The 15,389-nt window shown below is 42.3% G+C and overlaps 1 protein-coding gene across 2 annotated transcripts in view; it reads left to right on the top strand.

The window, feature by feature from the left end:
• Positions 1–15,389, top strand: part of MYO1E (myosin IE) — a 541,337-nt gene that overhangs the window by 471,115 nt on the left and 54,833 nt on the right. For both annotated transcript variants that reach the window (XM_085643738.1, XM_085643737.1), the window contains exon 22: positions 511–656. In XM_085643738.1, the coding sequence (XP_085499864.1) occupies positions 511–656 (146 nt within the window). The remainder of the gene's footprint in view (positions 1–510; positions 657–15,389) is intronic.

The following is a 15,389-nucleotide window of genomic DNA, read 5'->3' on the forward strand; positions in this document are numbered from 1 at the left end:
AGTGTAGCACATACGTAAATCCTACTCCGTGGGCAGGGAGTGGATATTTGTGGGCCGGTATGCTTAGGAAAGATTGGTATTCACAAACTCTTTTGTGACCCATTTCCACCCTAGAAACTGTTTGAGATTTATTCTTGTCAAAGGCCACATTGAGGGCCTGATGAATCAAAGAGTTTTACCCATTCTAGGGGGTCTATAGGAGAATTTGTTCGTACATATGCACATAAATTCCTTTCGAGAATTGGAATTAGAAGGAAATGGAGATGCAGAGGTTTCTTTCATTGGAAAAATATTCTTCCTTTGGAGGAGAAAAAAAAAATACTAAAATGCATTGGCGTTTCCACATGCACAAGTGCACAGGGGCTAAATACTTTTGCGTAGTCACAAGTGCAAATTCACAATTGATTTCCAGGGCTATGCTTGGAAACACAATTGCATACATCTTTGTTAGTGTAAATAACATATTTCAGACAATTACACCTGATCATTGTGTGCACTTCCACAATATAGGGTGTGAAGCGCGACCTCGTCCTCACCCCGAGAGCAGTGTACCTGATTGGCCGGGAGAAGGTGAAGCAGGGTCCTGAGAAAGGCATTGTGAAGGAGGTGCTGAAACGAAGGATAGAGCTGGAGAAAATACTTTCTGTCTCTGTCAGGTCAGTACCTGTCCGTGATCTTTGTAGAAGACATGTTGTGATGTGTTAGCTTTGCAACACCCAATGCTGGTATTTGATTGGTGGATAACATGATTGCATCATTGTTCTATTGATGAATATAATACCATTATGAAGTCGCTGCTTCTTTGTTTATTTTTGTTTTTTACATATTGGCCTAGTGACAGGTGGAAACTATTGCATTTGTATTGCAACAAAATGTGCCAAGGAGCGGAGGTTAGAGGAAGCCTCTTCGATTCCTTCCTCCGGCCAAGAAGTTCTTCCATGCGGTATCTGATCTTATGGCGCCAATCCGTATAAACATACAGCAGCAATTCTTTTTCATGCATATCTAGGCTATGCTGTTCAGGTGCAGGAACCACTCCTTGCCAAACATGAGATGTGAAAAGCTTCTGTGTCAATGAGTATTGAGTGAGTAATTGGATGTGATGTTTAATGCCATCAGCATGATATAACAGGCACCTCCTCAGTCCCATGATGCAGCTGATGGCATTTGCTTTTGTGTCTGGTTTATTCCATCATCGCAGGGGGTCTCTCTTTCCTTCTGTCCCCATATGATTGGCGCGTGGCATTGCTCGTCAAACACTGTTGCCCGTATACACATTCCCAGGTAGTTTTTCTCTGCCTCTCCTCCTTCCCTCACTGTGCGAGGGAGTTGATAGATGGATTTCCACACTGTTACTGCCTTTATGTCCACGTCCTCTTTAGGAGGCACATGCACTGCTAGGCCTTAAGCTGTATCTTGCTTGCGAGGAGGTCTTCCACTGCTTTGTGCAGATTCTTTGTGTGTATGATTTTGGGAGGATTTGCACACTGCTGCATGTGCTGCACCTGCCATGGATGTAGATGAGCGCCCTTGCACTCTCAGTCTGTGCTGTTCCAGTTCTGAGGGCTGGGAAACTGTACATGTTACCTTTACCACAGTCCAACTGTGAAGCACCCAAGACCACTCCTCACAGCATCACTATCATAGCTTATTAGTTCACCACAGACCACACAATTTATCACAGCCTACTTGCCCAGCAAGCAAAATCCTACACATTTCAGTACTTGTCCAATCCCTTATTTAACAATAGCACCATATTCTCACACACCTTACTTTTTGTCACATCTGGCCCTCCATGTTCCCATACACGTTGATGTCATTGCTGCGAGGATTTCCGCCTGCTCCGGTTGTTCCTCTCCCCCGCTCCACAATCATGACTGCTTCCCAATGTAGAAACCTTCACCAGCCACAAGTGCTGCATGAATTGAGCTGCAGTTGCCCATTGGACTCTTACTCCCACTGTTCCTCATTGACCTCTGATGCCGATGTGCAGTGTTCTTCCGGGGCTCCTACATCAGGTGTGTGGCTGGCCCTTGAGCCCTGCATGCATCCACCATCCAAGGTGGTTCTCACTGGACGGCTCTTACTTCAAAAATTGTTCTAAGTTCAAACTTAAAAATACTGTAGAGTTCTCACAACCAACTACACACCAGTATGCACCATGTATCCTGACCAGCACAGCACTGATATACCATATAGTCGGTTATCACGTTGGACTCAACAGCGCTACACACCAAGATGCACCAGGCATGCAACAGAGCACATCAGAACATGTTTATCCTTACACAATTGGATAACTGTTCTCAATGGGCCCTCAGTGTGAGACTCATCTCAATGGGCAAAGGACATATTACTGGCCACAGAGATGCATAAGGAATTGGTAAATGCCTACAGGCGAACGACTTTGATACCAAAAGCACACGCCCTCAGCTTTTTGAACAAGACACTGCTTACCAAACAGAGAAAGACAAGAACTAAAAGCCCATAAAATACCAGCAGAGGACCAATCAGACCCAGTGTAAACCCAAGAATTACATGCTATGGCACCCCAGATAGCATATAGTGCCATGAAGGTAGTCTAACGACAGAGTGTGCGCTTCACCAATGTCTCTGACATAGCGACCTTTCCCACTGAATGGACTGCTGCTAGCAGCACCTTCCCACAGATTGCCACGCCTTTCTGCAATTTAATAGAGAAAAGGTTCATTTGTTTGAGTTTTGAAGCTGGCCACCCAGTGACAGAAGAACCCAGTTATCATTATCCCTTTCTGTATCAGCGATAATCACTGAGAGCTGATTTTCCAGGTGAGATCTGGGTGAGGTTCCAGATCTGCTGTGACACATTTTACTAACAGGCCTGTTTGAACTCTGCAGGGTCATGTTTTGCTTCCCCCACTTTATAAACACCCTCTCAGCCACAGTGACTCACTTGTGATGAGTGTTCTGAAAAGGAGCCCCTGTGAATGCAGTGCTTGCTAGTTCTAAACCCCAGACCTGTGCTGACAGGGTCCTTTCTTCCTGAGCATTGGCTTCATGTACAAACACTGCTGTTGTTGTTCGATGGCGGCTCATGTGCTCACACCCAAGACTAACAAATAGAAAAGCGATATGGCCATATCCGCCCTGGTCATAGCAGAGGATGAAAGGGACCGGACAGGCAGTGACCTGCAAAATGTGCTGGGGCTGTACTTTCAAACATCTGCATGCAATTGATGCCCAAATATGAGCAAGACCCTGCAGGTCTCAAGGATAACTCTGAATTCTCATGGGTTTTGGGGAAGGTTGAATCAGCACATCCACTTCTTTGACAACCCGGCAAATGGAGGAGGAGTGGTCTGCTACTCCGCGTTGCACTAAGGGGTAATGGTGAAACCTGCACAGACCAGAGAAGGTACTATTTCCTGTACTAAAGATCCGTATAATTATTCTTTCAGCAAGAAAAATATCCACTAGACGCCTAGAGTAACCTGGGACCTACTTACTGTCATGTTTTGTTCTATATGTCAAGCCTTGCAGCATGAATGGGTGTGGGATTTTATCCCCTGTTCAAATATTAGACCACAGCAGTTTGTTCCACACCCTCTGCACTCGTTTGTTCCATACCCTGCATGGTCCTTGTTTATTTTCATACCCTACCTAGTCCTTGTGCATTTCCATACATGGTGCTTGATATATATATATATATATATATATATACATATATATATATATATATATATATATATATATATATATATATATATATATATATATATATATATATATATATATATATATATATATATATATATATATATATATAATATATATATCTCAATCATCAGACACATTCCACCATCAGGAACTAAAACAGCAGTCTGGGTACTTTAAAAAAAAAAAAAGAATTTATTCAGGCTGACGCTTAGCTACGCATTTTGATTGCGCACCACAACCTTGATACGCAGTGTGCTTCTGAATATCGTAGATAAGCTTCAGCCTGAATAATTCATTTTGGAAGCTGTACCTGGAGTGCTGTTTTCGTGACGGAATGTATCTGATGATATCGTAACGCGACAGCAGGCATGCTGTTTTTGCGAACACCACTGATGATTGGGAAACACACCAGCACCCGCAGTCTTTAAAAGAGAAAATATATTTGTGTGTGTGTGTATATATCGAGTGGCGAGAGCAACCTTAAACAAACCAGTTATAGAGGGCGACTTGTTCTTCCCTGAGATTTCCTCCTATGTTGGTGGCACACCTCCGCCTTCCCTAGATTGGAACCACAACCCTGATAAGAAGCCCTGGGTTCAAATGCAACAGGCCTTTCCCCCCACCCCTCTACAGGGGATGTCCTGGCTTCCAGCGTCCTTCGCTGCAAAATCACCCCCACTGTTGCCTTGCTCTTAACATACTGGAAGGATGTACGACAGCTTGGGGTTTCCCCGACTGAACCCCCTGGCATGTAATTCAGATTTTCCCCTAGGCGTGACCCACTCTGCCTCTTTTTGTTGGGCCAGGACCGCTGCCGTATTCTGGGTGACATCGATGATGATGGCGACCTGCGTTCCTGAGATGATTTGATTACCAAATTTGCCCTAGCCCGACACAACCATTTTAGACTGAGCCAGTTTGTCCACTGGGCAGGTAGACCTCCTGCGCGCCAAGCTCTCCAGCACAAAAATGCACCCATTGAGTCACTATACCTTCACAGTGTGCACCGCAAAGGCATATCATGACTTTACCGATCCCACCTAGAGCTGACTCCTCCTAAAAATTATGCATATGTAGCACAATGGGAAAGGGAACTAGCTATGTCGATGCACTGATGAAGTTGGGGAGCTATCAGGCAACCAGTGGCAAAAGTCTTCTTCTTTGTATCCGCTACAAAGAAAATGCATATAAATTATTAACTCGCTGATATCTTACACCTGTTCAACTGGCCAAGAGGGTTTAGACCTGCGCTGGAAGGGGTATAGTGAAAGGGACACTTTTCTACATACCTGGTGGTCTTGTCCAGTAATTCAAACTTTCTGGGTTGAGATCCAGAGTACAATCCATACCTTAACCAACATCCATGTCCCATTGGCACCACTCACAATTCTCATGTGCAACCCGAAGGTTGATAGGATCTTTCCCACGACAACCCTGCAGGGCTGTCTCATTTGCCATCTGCTCCTCGCGGCACGCCTGTGTGTGGCGCAGATGTGGAAGCAGCCACTACCTCCTTCGTTAAACCTGTGGTGGCGGAAGGTTTGGTCCATATATGCAGATACGAAACTGATCGGTGTTCTTCGAGACAGGCTGGCCAAATTCTGTGCAACATGGCGTCCTTTCACTACTCATATCAAGCGCCTACAGTGGGCAGGAGGTCTGCATATGATGATGTCTGAAACACTGAGCGCCTCTGACATTCATATTATGTCCTCACCCGCTACCGAGGAAGGCTCAGTTGACATGTAATTTTCATGTAATTGCTGGGGAAGGGTGATAAGTTGTTCTTGATGTTTCCATTAGATATGGGTATTTGTAATTGGCAATCGTGTCATTCCGACTAAAAACTTTAACTTCATCGTGAAATTGTACGATGTGTCATGTTTATTTGTTTCTTTGAAACTGAAAAATAAAATTGCTAAAAAACAAACAAAAAAACATATGGGAGTGATCATGCAGTAGAGGTATGCAAGCTTGATAACCGCTTGCTTCAGGCCCTGCATGTTTCTTGTTTGTTTTCCAGTCAGTCTACACCTTGTTTATTTCACATGCTGCATGATACCTTTTTGTTTCGAGCCTGAACACAACTTCATCGTTTTGTACCATGCTTGTTGATTGCTTTATTGTCTGTGTGCTCTTTATTGCATTTCCAGATTGATCTCTAGTTGTTCCCATGCCTGTGCATTTCATGTTTGTATTATAGCCTGCTTGGCCCTTGTTTGTTTCATAACCTGCATGCTTCTTGAGTGTTACACTCTGTGAGCTTGTTCATTTCATGTTTGTATGATAGCCTGCACGGTCCTCGTTTGTTTCATAACCTGCATGCTTCTTGAGTGTTACACTCTGTGAGCTTGTTCATTTCATGTTTGTATGATAGCCTGCACGGTCCTCGTTTGTTTCATAACCTGCATGCTTCTTGAGTGTTACACTCTGTGAGCTTGTTCATTTCATGTTTGTTTTATAGTCCCGCGGTCCTTGTTTGTTTCATAACCTGCATGCTTCTTGAGTGTTACACTCTGTGAGCTTGTTCATTTCATGTTTGTTTTATAGTCCCGCGGTCCTTGTTTGTTTCATAGCCTGCATGCTTCTTGAGTGTTACACTCTGTGAGCTTGTTCATTTCATGTTTGTTTTATAGTCCCGCGGTCCTTGTTTGTTTCATAACATGCATGCTTCTTGAGTGTTACACTCTGTGAGCTTGTTCATTTCATGTTTGTATGATAGCCTGCACGGTCCTCGTTTGTTTCATAACCTGCATGCTTCTTGAGTGTTACACTCTGTGAGCTTGTTCATTTCATGTTTGTTTTATAGTCCCGCTGTCCTTGTTTGTTTCATAGCCTGCATGCTTCTTGAGTGTTACACTCTGTGAGCTTGTTCATTTCATGTTTGTATGATAGCCTGCACGGTCCTCGTTTGTTTCATAACCTGCATGCTTCCTGAGTGTTACACTCTGTGAGCTTGTTCATTACATGTTTGTTTTATAGTCCTGCGGTCCTTGTTTGTTTCATAACTTGCATGCTTCTTGAGTGTTTCACTCTGTGAGCTTGTTCATTTCATGTTTGTTTTATAGTCCCGCGGTCCTTGTTTGTTTCATAACCTGCATGCTTCTTGAGTGTTACACTCTGTGAGCTTGTTCATTTCATGTTTGTTTTATAGTCCCGCGGTCCTTGTTTGTTTCATAACCTGCATGCTTCTTGAGTGTTACACTCTGTGAGCTTGTTCATTTCATGTTTGTATGATAGCCTGCACGGTCCTCGTTTGTTTCATAACCTGCATGCTTCTTGAGTGTTACACTCTGTGAGCTTGTTCATTTCATGTTTGTATGATAGCCTGCACGGTCCTCGTTTGTTTCATAACCTGCATGCTTCTTGAGTGTTACACTCTGTGAGCTTGTTCATTTCATGTTTGTTTTATAGTCCCGCGGTCCTTGTTTGTTTTATAGCCTGCATGCTTCTTGAGTGTTACACTCTGTGAGCTTGTTCATTTCATGTTTGTTTTATAGTCCCGCGGTCCTTGTTTGTTTCATAACCTGCATGCTTCTTGAGTGTTACACTCTGTGAGCTTGTTCATTTCATGTTTGTTTTATAGTCCCGCGGTCCTTGTTTGTTTCATAACCTGCATGCTTCTTGAGTGTTACACTCTGTGAGCTTGTTCATTTCATGTTTGTTTTATAGTCCCGCGGTCCTTGTTTGTTTCATAACCTGCATGCTTCTTGAGTGTTACACTCTGTGAGCTTGTTCATTTCATGTTTGTTTTATAGTCCCGCGGTCCTTGTTTGTTTCATAACTTGCATGCTTCTTGAGTGTTTCACTCTGTGAGCTTGTTCATTTCATGTTTGTTTTATAGTCCCGCGGTCCTTGTTTGTTTCATAACCTGCATGCTTCTTGGGTGTTACACTCTGTGAGCTTGTTCATTTCATGTTTGTTTTATAGTCCCGCGGTCCTTGTTTGTTTCATAACCTGCATGCTTCTTGAGTGTTACACTCTGTGAGCTTGTTCATTTCATGTTTGTATGATAGCCTGCACGGTCCTCGTTTGTTTCATAACCTGCATGCTTCTTGAGTGTTACACTCTGTGAGCTTGTTCATTTCATGTTTGTTTTATAGTCCCGCGGTCCTTGTTTGTTTCATAGCCTGCATGCTTCTTGAGTGTTACACTCTGTGAGCTTGTTCATTTCATGTTTGTATGATAGCCTGCACGGTCCTCGTTTGTTTCATAACCTGCATGCTTCCTGAGTGTTACACTCTGTGAGCTTGTTCATTACATGTTTGTTTTATAGTCCTGCGGTCCTTGTTTGTTTCATAACCAGCATGCTTCTTGAGTGTTACACTCTGTGAGCTTGTTCATTTCATGTTTGTTTTATAGTACCGCGGTCCTTGTTTGTTTCATAACTTGCATGCTTCTTGAGTGTTTCACTCTGTGAGCTTGTTCATTTCATGTTTGTTTTATAGTCCCGCGGTCCTTGTTTGTTTCATAACCTGCATGCTTCTTGAGTGTTACACTCTGTGAGCTTGTTCATTTCATGTTTGTTTTATAGTCCCGCGGTCCTTGTTTGTTTCATAACCTGCATGCTTCTTGAGTGTTAAACTCTGTGAGCTTGTTCATTTCATGTTTGTTTTATAGTCCCGCGGTCCTTGTTTGTTTCATAGCATGCATGCTTCTTGAGTGTTACACTCTGTGAGCTTGTTCATTTCATGTTTGTTTTATAGTCCTGCGGTCCATGTTTTGTTCTATATGTCAAGCCTTGCAGCATGAATGGTTGTGGGATTTTATCCCCTGTTCAAATATTAGACCACAGCAGTTTGTTCCACACCCTCTGCACTCGTTTGTTCCATACCCTGCATGGTCCTTGTTTATTTTCATACCCTACCTAGTCCTTGTGCATTTCCATACATGGTGCTTGATATATATATATATATATATATATATATATATATATATATATATATATATATATATATATATTATATATATCAATCATCAGACACATTCCACCATCAGGAACTAAAACAGCAGTCTGGGTACTTTAAAAAAAAAAAGAATTTATTCAGGCTGACGCTTAGCTACGCATTTTGATTGCGCACCACAACCTTGATACGCAGTGTGCTTCTGAAAATCGTAGATAAGCTTCAGCCTGAATAATTCATTTTGGAAGCTGTACCTGGAGTGCTGTTTTCGTGACGGAATGTATCTGATGATATCGTAACGCGACAGCAGGCATGCTGTTTTTGCGAACACCACTGATGATTGGGAAACACACTAGCACCCGCAGTCTTTAAAAGAGAAAATATATTTGTGTGTGTGTGTATATATCGAGTGGCGAGAGCAACCTTAAACAAACCAGTTATAGAGGGCGGCTTGTTCTTCCCTGAGATTTCCTCCTATGTTGGTGGCACACCTCCGCCTTCCCTAGATTGGAACCACAACCCTGATAAGAAGCCCTTTGAGTCACTATACCTTCACAGTGTGCACCGCAAAGGCATATCATGGCTTTACCGATCCCACCTAGAGCTGACTCCTCCTAAAAATTATGCATATGTAGCACAATGGGAAAGGGAACTAGCTATGTCGATGCACTGATGAAGTTGGGGAGCTATCAGGCAACCAGTGGCAAAAGTCTTCTTCTTTGTATCCGCTACAAAGAAAATGCATATAAATTATTAACTCGCTGATATCTTACACCTGTTCAACTGGCCAAGAGGGTTTAGACCTGCGCTGGAAGGGGTATAGTGAAAGGGACACTTTTCTACATACCTGGTGGTCTTGTCCAGTAATTCAAACTTTCTGGGTTGAGATCCAGAGTACAATCCATACCTTAACCAACATCCATGTCCCATTGGCACCACTCACAATTCTCATGTGCAACCCGAAGGTTGATAGGATCTTTCCCACGACAACCCTGCAGGGCCGTCTCATTTGCCATCTGCTCCTCGCGGCACGCCTGTGTGTGGCGCAGATGTGGAAGCAGCCACTACCTCCTTCGTTAAACCTGTGGTGGCGGAAGGTTTGGTCCATATATGCAGATACGAAACTGATCGGTGTTCTTCGAGACAGGCTGGCCAAATTCTGTGCAACATGGCGTCCTTTCACTACTCATATCAAGCGCCTACAGTGGGCAGGAGGTCTGCATATGATGATGTCTGAAACACTGAGCGCCTCTGACATTCATATTATGTCCTCACCCGCTACCGAGGAAGGCTCAGTTGACATGTAATTTTCATGTAATTGCTGGGGAAGGGTGATAAGTTGTTCTTGATGTTTCCATTAGATATGGGTATTTGTAATTGGCAATCGTGTCATTCCGACTAAAAACTTTAACTTCATCGTGAAATTGTACGATGTGTCATGTTTATTTGTTTCTTTGAAACTGAAAAATAAAATTGCTAAAAAACAAACAAAAAAACATATGGGAGTGATCATGCAAAAGAGGTATGCAAGCTTGATAACCGCTTGCTTCAGGCCCTGCATGCTTCTTGTTTGTTTTCCAGTCAGTCTACACCTTGTTTATTTCACATGCTGCATGATACCTTTTTGTTTCGAGCCTGAACACAACTTCATCGTTTTGTACCATGCTTGTTGATTGCTTTATTGTCTGTGTGCTCTTTATTGCATTTCCAGATTGATCTCTAGTTGTTTCCATGCCTGTGCATTTCATGTTTGTATTATAGCCTGCTTGGCCCTTGTTTGTTTCATAACCTGCATGCTTCTTGAGTGTTACACTCTGTGAGCTTGTTCATTTCATGTTTGTATGATAGCCTGCACGGTCCTCGTTTGTTTCATAACCTGCATGCTTCTTGAGTGTTACACTCTGTGAGCTTGTTCATTTCATGTTTGTTTTATAGTCCCGCGGTCCTTGTTTGTTTCATAACCTGCATGCTTCTTGAGTGTTACACTCTGTGAGCTTGTTCATTTCATGTTTGTATGATAGCCTGCACGGTCCTTGTTTGTTTCATAACCTGCATGCTTCTTGAGTGTTACACTCTGTGAGCTTGTTCATTTCATGTTTGTTTTATAGTCCCGCGGTCCTTGTTTGTTTCATAGCCTGCATGCTTCTTGAGTGTTACACTCTGTGAGCTTGTTCATTTCATGTTTGTTTTATAGTCCCGCGGTCCTTGTTTGTTTCATAACCTGCATGCTTCTTGAGTGTTACACTCTGTGAGCTTGTTCATTTCATGTTTGTATGATAGCCTGCACGGTCCTCGTTTGTTTCATAACCTGCATGCTTCTTGAGTGTTACACTCTGTGAGCTTGTTCATTTCATGTTTGTTTTATAGTCCCGCGGTCCTTGTTTGTTTCATAGCCTGCATGCTTCTTGAGTGTTACACTCTGTGAGCTTGTTCATTTCATGTTTGTATGATAGCCTGCACGGTCCTCGTTTGTTTCATAACCTGCATGCTTCCTGAGTGTTACACTCTGTGATCTTGTTCATTACATGTTTGTTTTATAGTCCTGCGGTCCTTGTTTGTTTCATAACCTGCATGCTTCTTGAGTGTTACACTCTGTGAGCTTGTTCATTTCATGTTTGTTTTATAGTCCCGCGGTCCTTGTTTGTTTCATAACCTGCATGCTTCTTGAGTGTTACACTCTGTGAGCTTGTTCATTTCATGTTTGTTTTATAGTCCCGCAGTCCTTGTTTGTTTCATAACCTGCATGCTTCTTGAGTATTACACTCTGTGAGCTTGTTCATTTCATGTTTGTTTTATAGTCCCGCGGTCCTTGTTTGTTTCATAACCTGCATGCTTCTTGAGTGTTACACTCTGTGAGCTTGTTCATTTCATGTTTGTTTTATAGTCCCGCGGTCCTTGTTTGTTTCATAGCCTGCATGCTTCTTGAGTGTTACAGTCTGTGAGCTTGTTCATTTCATGTTTGTTTTATAGTCCCGTGGTACTCGTTTGTTTCATAACTTGCATGCTTCTTGAGTGTTTCACTCTGTGAGCTTGTTCATTTCATGTTTGTTTTATAGTCCCGCGGTCCTTGTTTGTTTCATAACCTGCATGCTTCTTGAGTGTTACACTCTGTGAGCTTGTTCATTTCATGTTTGTTTTATAGTCCCGCGGTCCTTGTTTGTTTCATAACCTGCATGCTTCTTGAGTGTTACACTCTGTGAGCTTGTTCATTTCATGTTTGTTTTATAGTCCCGCGGTCCTTGTTTGTTTCATAGCATGCATGCTTCTTGAGTGTTACACTCTGTGAGCTTGTTCATTTCATGTTTGTTTTATAGTCCTGCGGTCCTTGTTTGTTTCATAACCTGCATGCTTCTTGAGTATTACACTCTGTGAGCTTGTTCATTTTATGTTTGTTTTATAGTCCTGCGGTCCTTGTTTGTTTCATAACTTGCATGCCTCTTGAGTGTTACACTCTGTGAGCTTGTTCATTTCATGTTTGTTTTATAGTCCCGTGGTACTCGTTTGTTTCATAACTTGCATGCTTCTTGAGTGTTACAGTCTGTGAGCTTGTTCATTTCATTTGCTGTATGCGCTTGGCTTGTTTCATCCCATGTGTGGTCCTTACACTCTCTTAGTTTGTTTTAGCTTCTGAGTAATGCTCATGCCAGAACGTAGTGTGGGACTGGCTATCTAGTAATCTCAAACTCTCTGTAAAACATCAGCTGTTCTGGGAGTTTTGAGTCTTATAATTCTGAATTATTATTCAGTGTTTAAAAATATTATACACACATGAATGTGTAGTTTAGAGTTGTCATTACATATGCTTTATGCTACGGACATTTTATCGCTACAAGCTATGAAACCCAGGATTTACTATTGTTGACTTCATTCTTAATTTTTAGGCCAGAATTACATGCCACTGAGATTCACATTATTTAATTACATTCAATCAGACTTTTAAATCTTTGGTGTGTGGTCTTGACCAGACAGAAGCTAGAAGAAGCAGTGTAGCCTTTCTTCGGAGAGGATGTGCCCTCCTGTACAGAGCTCCTAGACTTTGGCTGTTTAGAGGGCCGCTAAATATTCAGGCCAAGTGGCAAAAGGCCCATCGAGGCGCTAATTGATCCCCAAGAGGCGTCTTGAAGCAAAAACCCATTATGCTTTTAAGACAAACTAATCGTGAGGACGGATGCGGAAAGCAACTCTCGTCCGAACTTCCTCTTGTAGCAGTAATACAAATAAACACCATATTTGACTGGATAAGAGTGTTGATTTTAAAAGTAACTTATAAGCCAAGGAGCATTCTCTACTGTTTACTCATTCATGTAGTAATTGAATCGGGCAGGGAAATGAAATGTTTTTAGTCTACGGAAATTATAACGTTCTTAGCATAACTAGCGTTGTAAATTCCCAGGCTTCAAAGATAAATATGGTCTTCTCCTCAAAATGCACTGAGCACTTTATGTATAACGATAGCCGAGCTTGTAATTGAACCTTACATGAATTTTTATTATTTCTCACCGTGGTAAATTATTTATATCTCATTGTGATGATTTATGATAAATGTTTTAATGTTTTTATATTTGATGTTTTTTAGAATGCTTTTATGATTGTAATACTGACCGAATAAAGCTTGTTTTGATTGATTGAGTAACTGAAGCATAGCAAACACTGAAAGAAGAACAAACATAATTGACTGAGTATTTTTTATCCAGGCCTTTGAAGATATGGTCCCTAATATTATTATTGCTAGCCAAGTGTATAGTTTTTTAATCTCCACCTTTCCCTTTAGTAGTAGAGGAAGTTGTAGTGAAGGTTTTTTTTATTCAAACTAAATAGGGACCCATGAGAAATGGGTCCCGCCCATTTAATCCCCCTGGATTTTCCCTTTTTAAACTACCTGCTTTATGAAATTCTGCCATGAGTGAGTCTCACTACCTGAGTCTCACTCACTGTAAGTTCTTTATGATGGATTAGCGAGGTTGTGGGGCAGCGGCCAGAGCTGCCAACTCGAGAGCTGGGAATTCGGGGTCGAGTCTCTGCGCCGACGAAATATCCTGTGATTCTGGGCAAATCACTTGTTCTCCCTGTGCCATGGACAGAGCCTGGATACCCTCACGTGTGGTAAGCCAAGCTATATAGATCTACAAACAAACTTTAACATTAGGCGTGCTAAACACCACTGTCTGCCTTTTAAGATAAGGTTCACCGCTAGGGTAGGAGGCTCTATGCTGATTGCACATGATTATGTTGGTGCATCCCTGTGAACATGTGCTCGAGTTGAGCGTGTCAGACTACCATCTAACTCAGCCCAATATCTGCATACAGGTGTTCTCGCAGAAGAGACCCTTCAGGGAATGGTGCTAAACCGGTGTGATCCCTATAATGTGAGTGGGCCTTGAATTCTGTGAGTGGGTACACCTGGAGAGTGTGTGTGCTTCACTGCATTACACAGTATTGCACCAAATTACAGTGTTACCATCGGGAGGGCTAGAGAATAGCATGACACACTGATGATATGGTTAAAATTAACCCAGAGTGCATATCCAATCTCACTTTTGCCATATCTGCACTCTTTCTGATGCTTGAGGGTTTGTATCAATGGTTAGAGCGGCAGACCTCGATGCAGAGCACTGGTCCGGGACCAGGGTTCGATTCCCGTCGCGGCAGGGTCTCGGGCTATAAATTCCGCGGACTGGATATTCTCGCCTCAGTGCCTATTCTAATCATGGGCCCCACGCTGCAACTCATTCATGTAGTAATTGAATCGGGCAGGGAAATGAAATGTTTTTAGTCTACGGAAATTATAACGTTCTTAGCATAACTAGCGTTGTAAATTCCCAGGCTTCAAAGATAAATATGGTCTTCTCCTCAAAATGCACTGAGCACTTTATGTATAACGATAGCCGAGCTTGTAATTGAACCTTACATGAATTTTTATTATTTCTCACCGTGGTAAATTATTTATATCTCATTGTGATGATTTATGATAAATGTTTTAATGTTTTTATATTTGATGTTTTTTAGAATGCTTTTATGATTGTAATACTGACCGAATAAAGCTTGTTTTGATTGATTGAGTAACTGAAGCATAGCAAACACTGAAAGAAGAACAAACATAATTGACTGAGTATTTTTTATCCAGGCCTTTGAAGATATGGTCCCTAATATTATTATTGCTAGCCAAGTGTATAGTTTTTTAATCTCCACCTTTCCCTTTAGTAGTAGAGGAAGTTGTAGTGAAGGTTTTTTTTATTCAAACTAAATAGGGACCCATGAGAAATGGGTCCCGCCCATTTAATCCCCCTGGATTTTCCCTTTTTAAACTACCTGCTTTATGAAATTCTGCCATGAGTGAGTCTCACTACCTGAGTCTCACTCACTGTAAGTTCTTTATGATGGATTAGCGAGGTTGTGGGGCAGCGGCCAGAGCTGCCAACTCGAGAGCTGGGAATTCGGGGTCGAGTCTCTGCGCCGACGAAATATCCTGTGATTCTGGGCAAATCACTTGTTCTCCCTGTGCCATGGACAGAGCCTGGATACCCTCACGTGTGGTAAGCCAAGCTATATAGATCTACAAACAAACTTTAACATTAGGCGTGCTAAACACCACTGTCTGCCTTTTAAGATAAGGTTCACCGCTAGGGTAGGAGGCTCTATGCTGATTGCACATGATTATGTTGGTGCATCCCTGTGAACATGTGCTCGAGTTGAGCGTGTCAGACTACCATCTAACTCAGCCCAATATCTGCATACAGGTGTTCTCGCAGAAGAGACCCTTCAGGGAATGGTGCTAAACCGGTGTGATCCCTA

Source organism: Triturus cristatus, chromosome 3_1 (genome assembly GCF_964204655.1).
Source record: "Triturus cristatus chromosome 3_1, aTriCri1.1, whole genome shotgun sequence".
NCBI classification, from domain to species: Eukaryota; Metazoa; Chordata; class Amphibia; order Caudata; family Salamandridae; genus Triturus; species Triturus cristatus.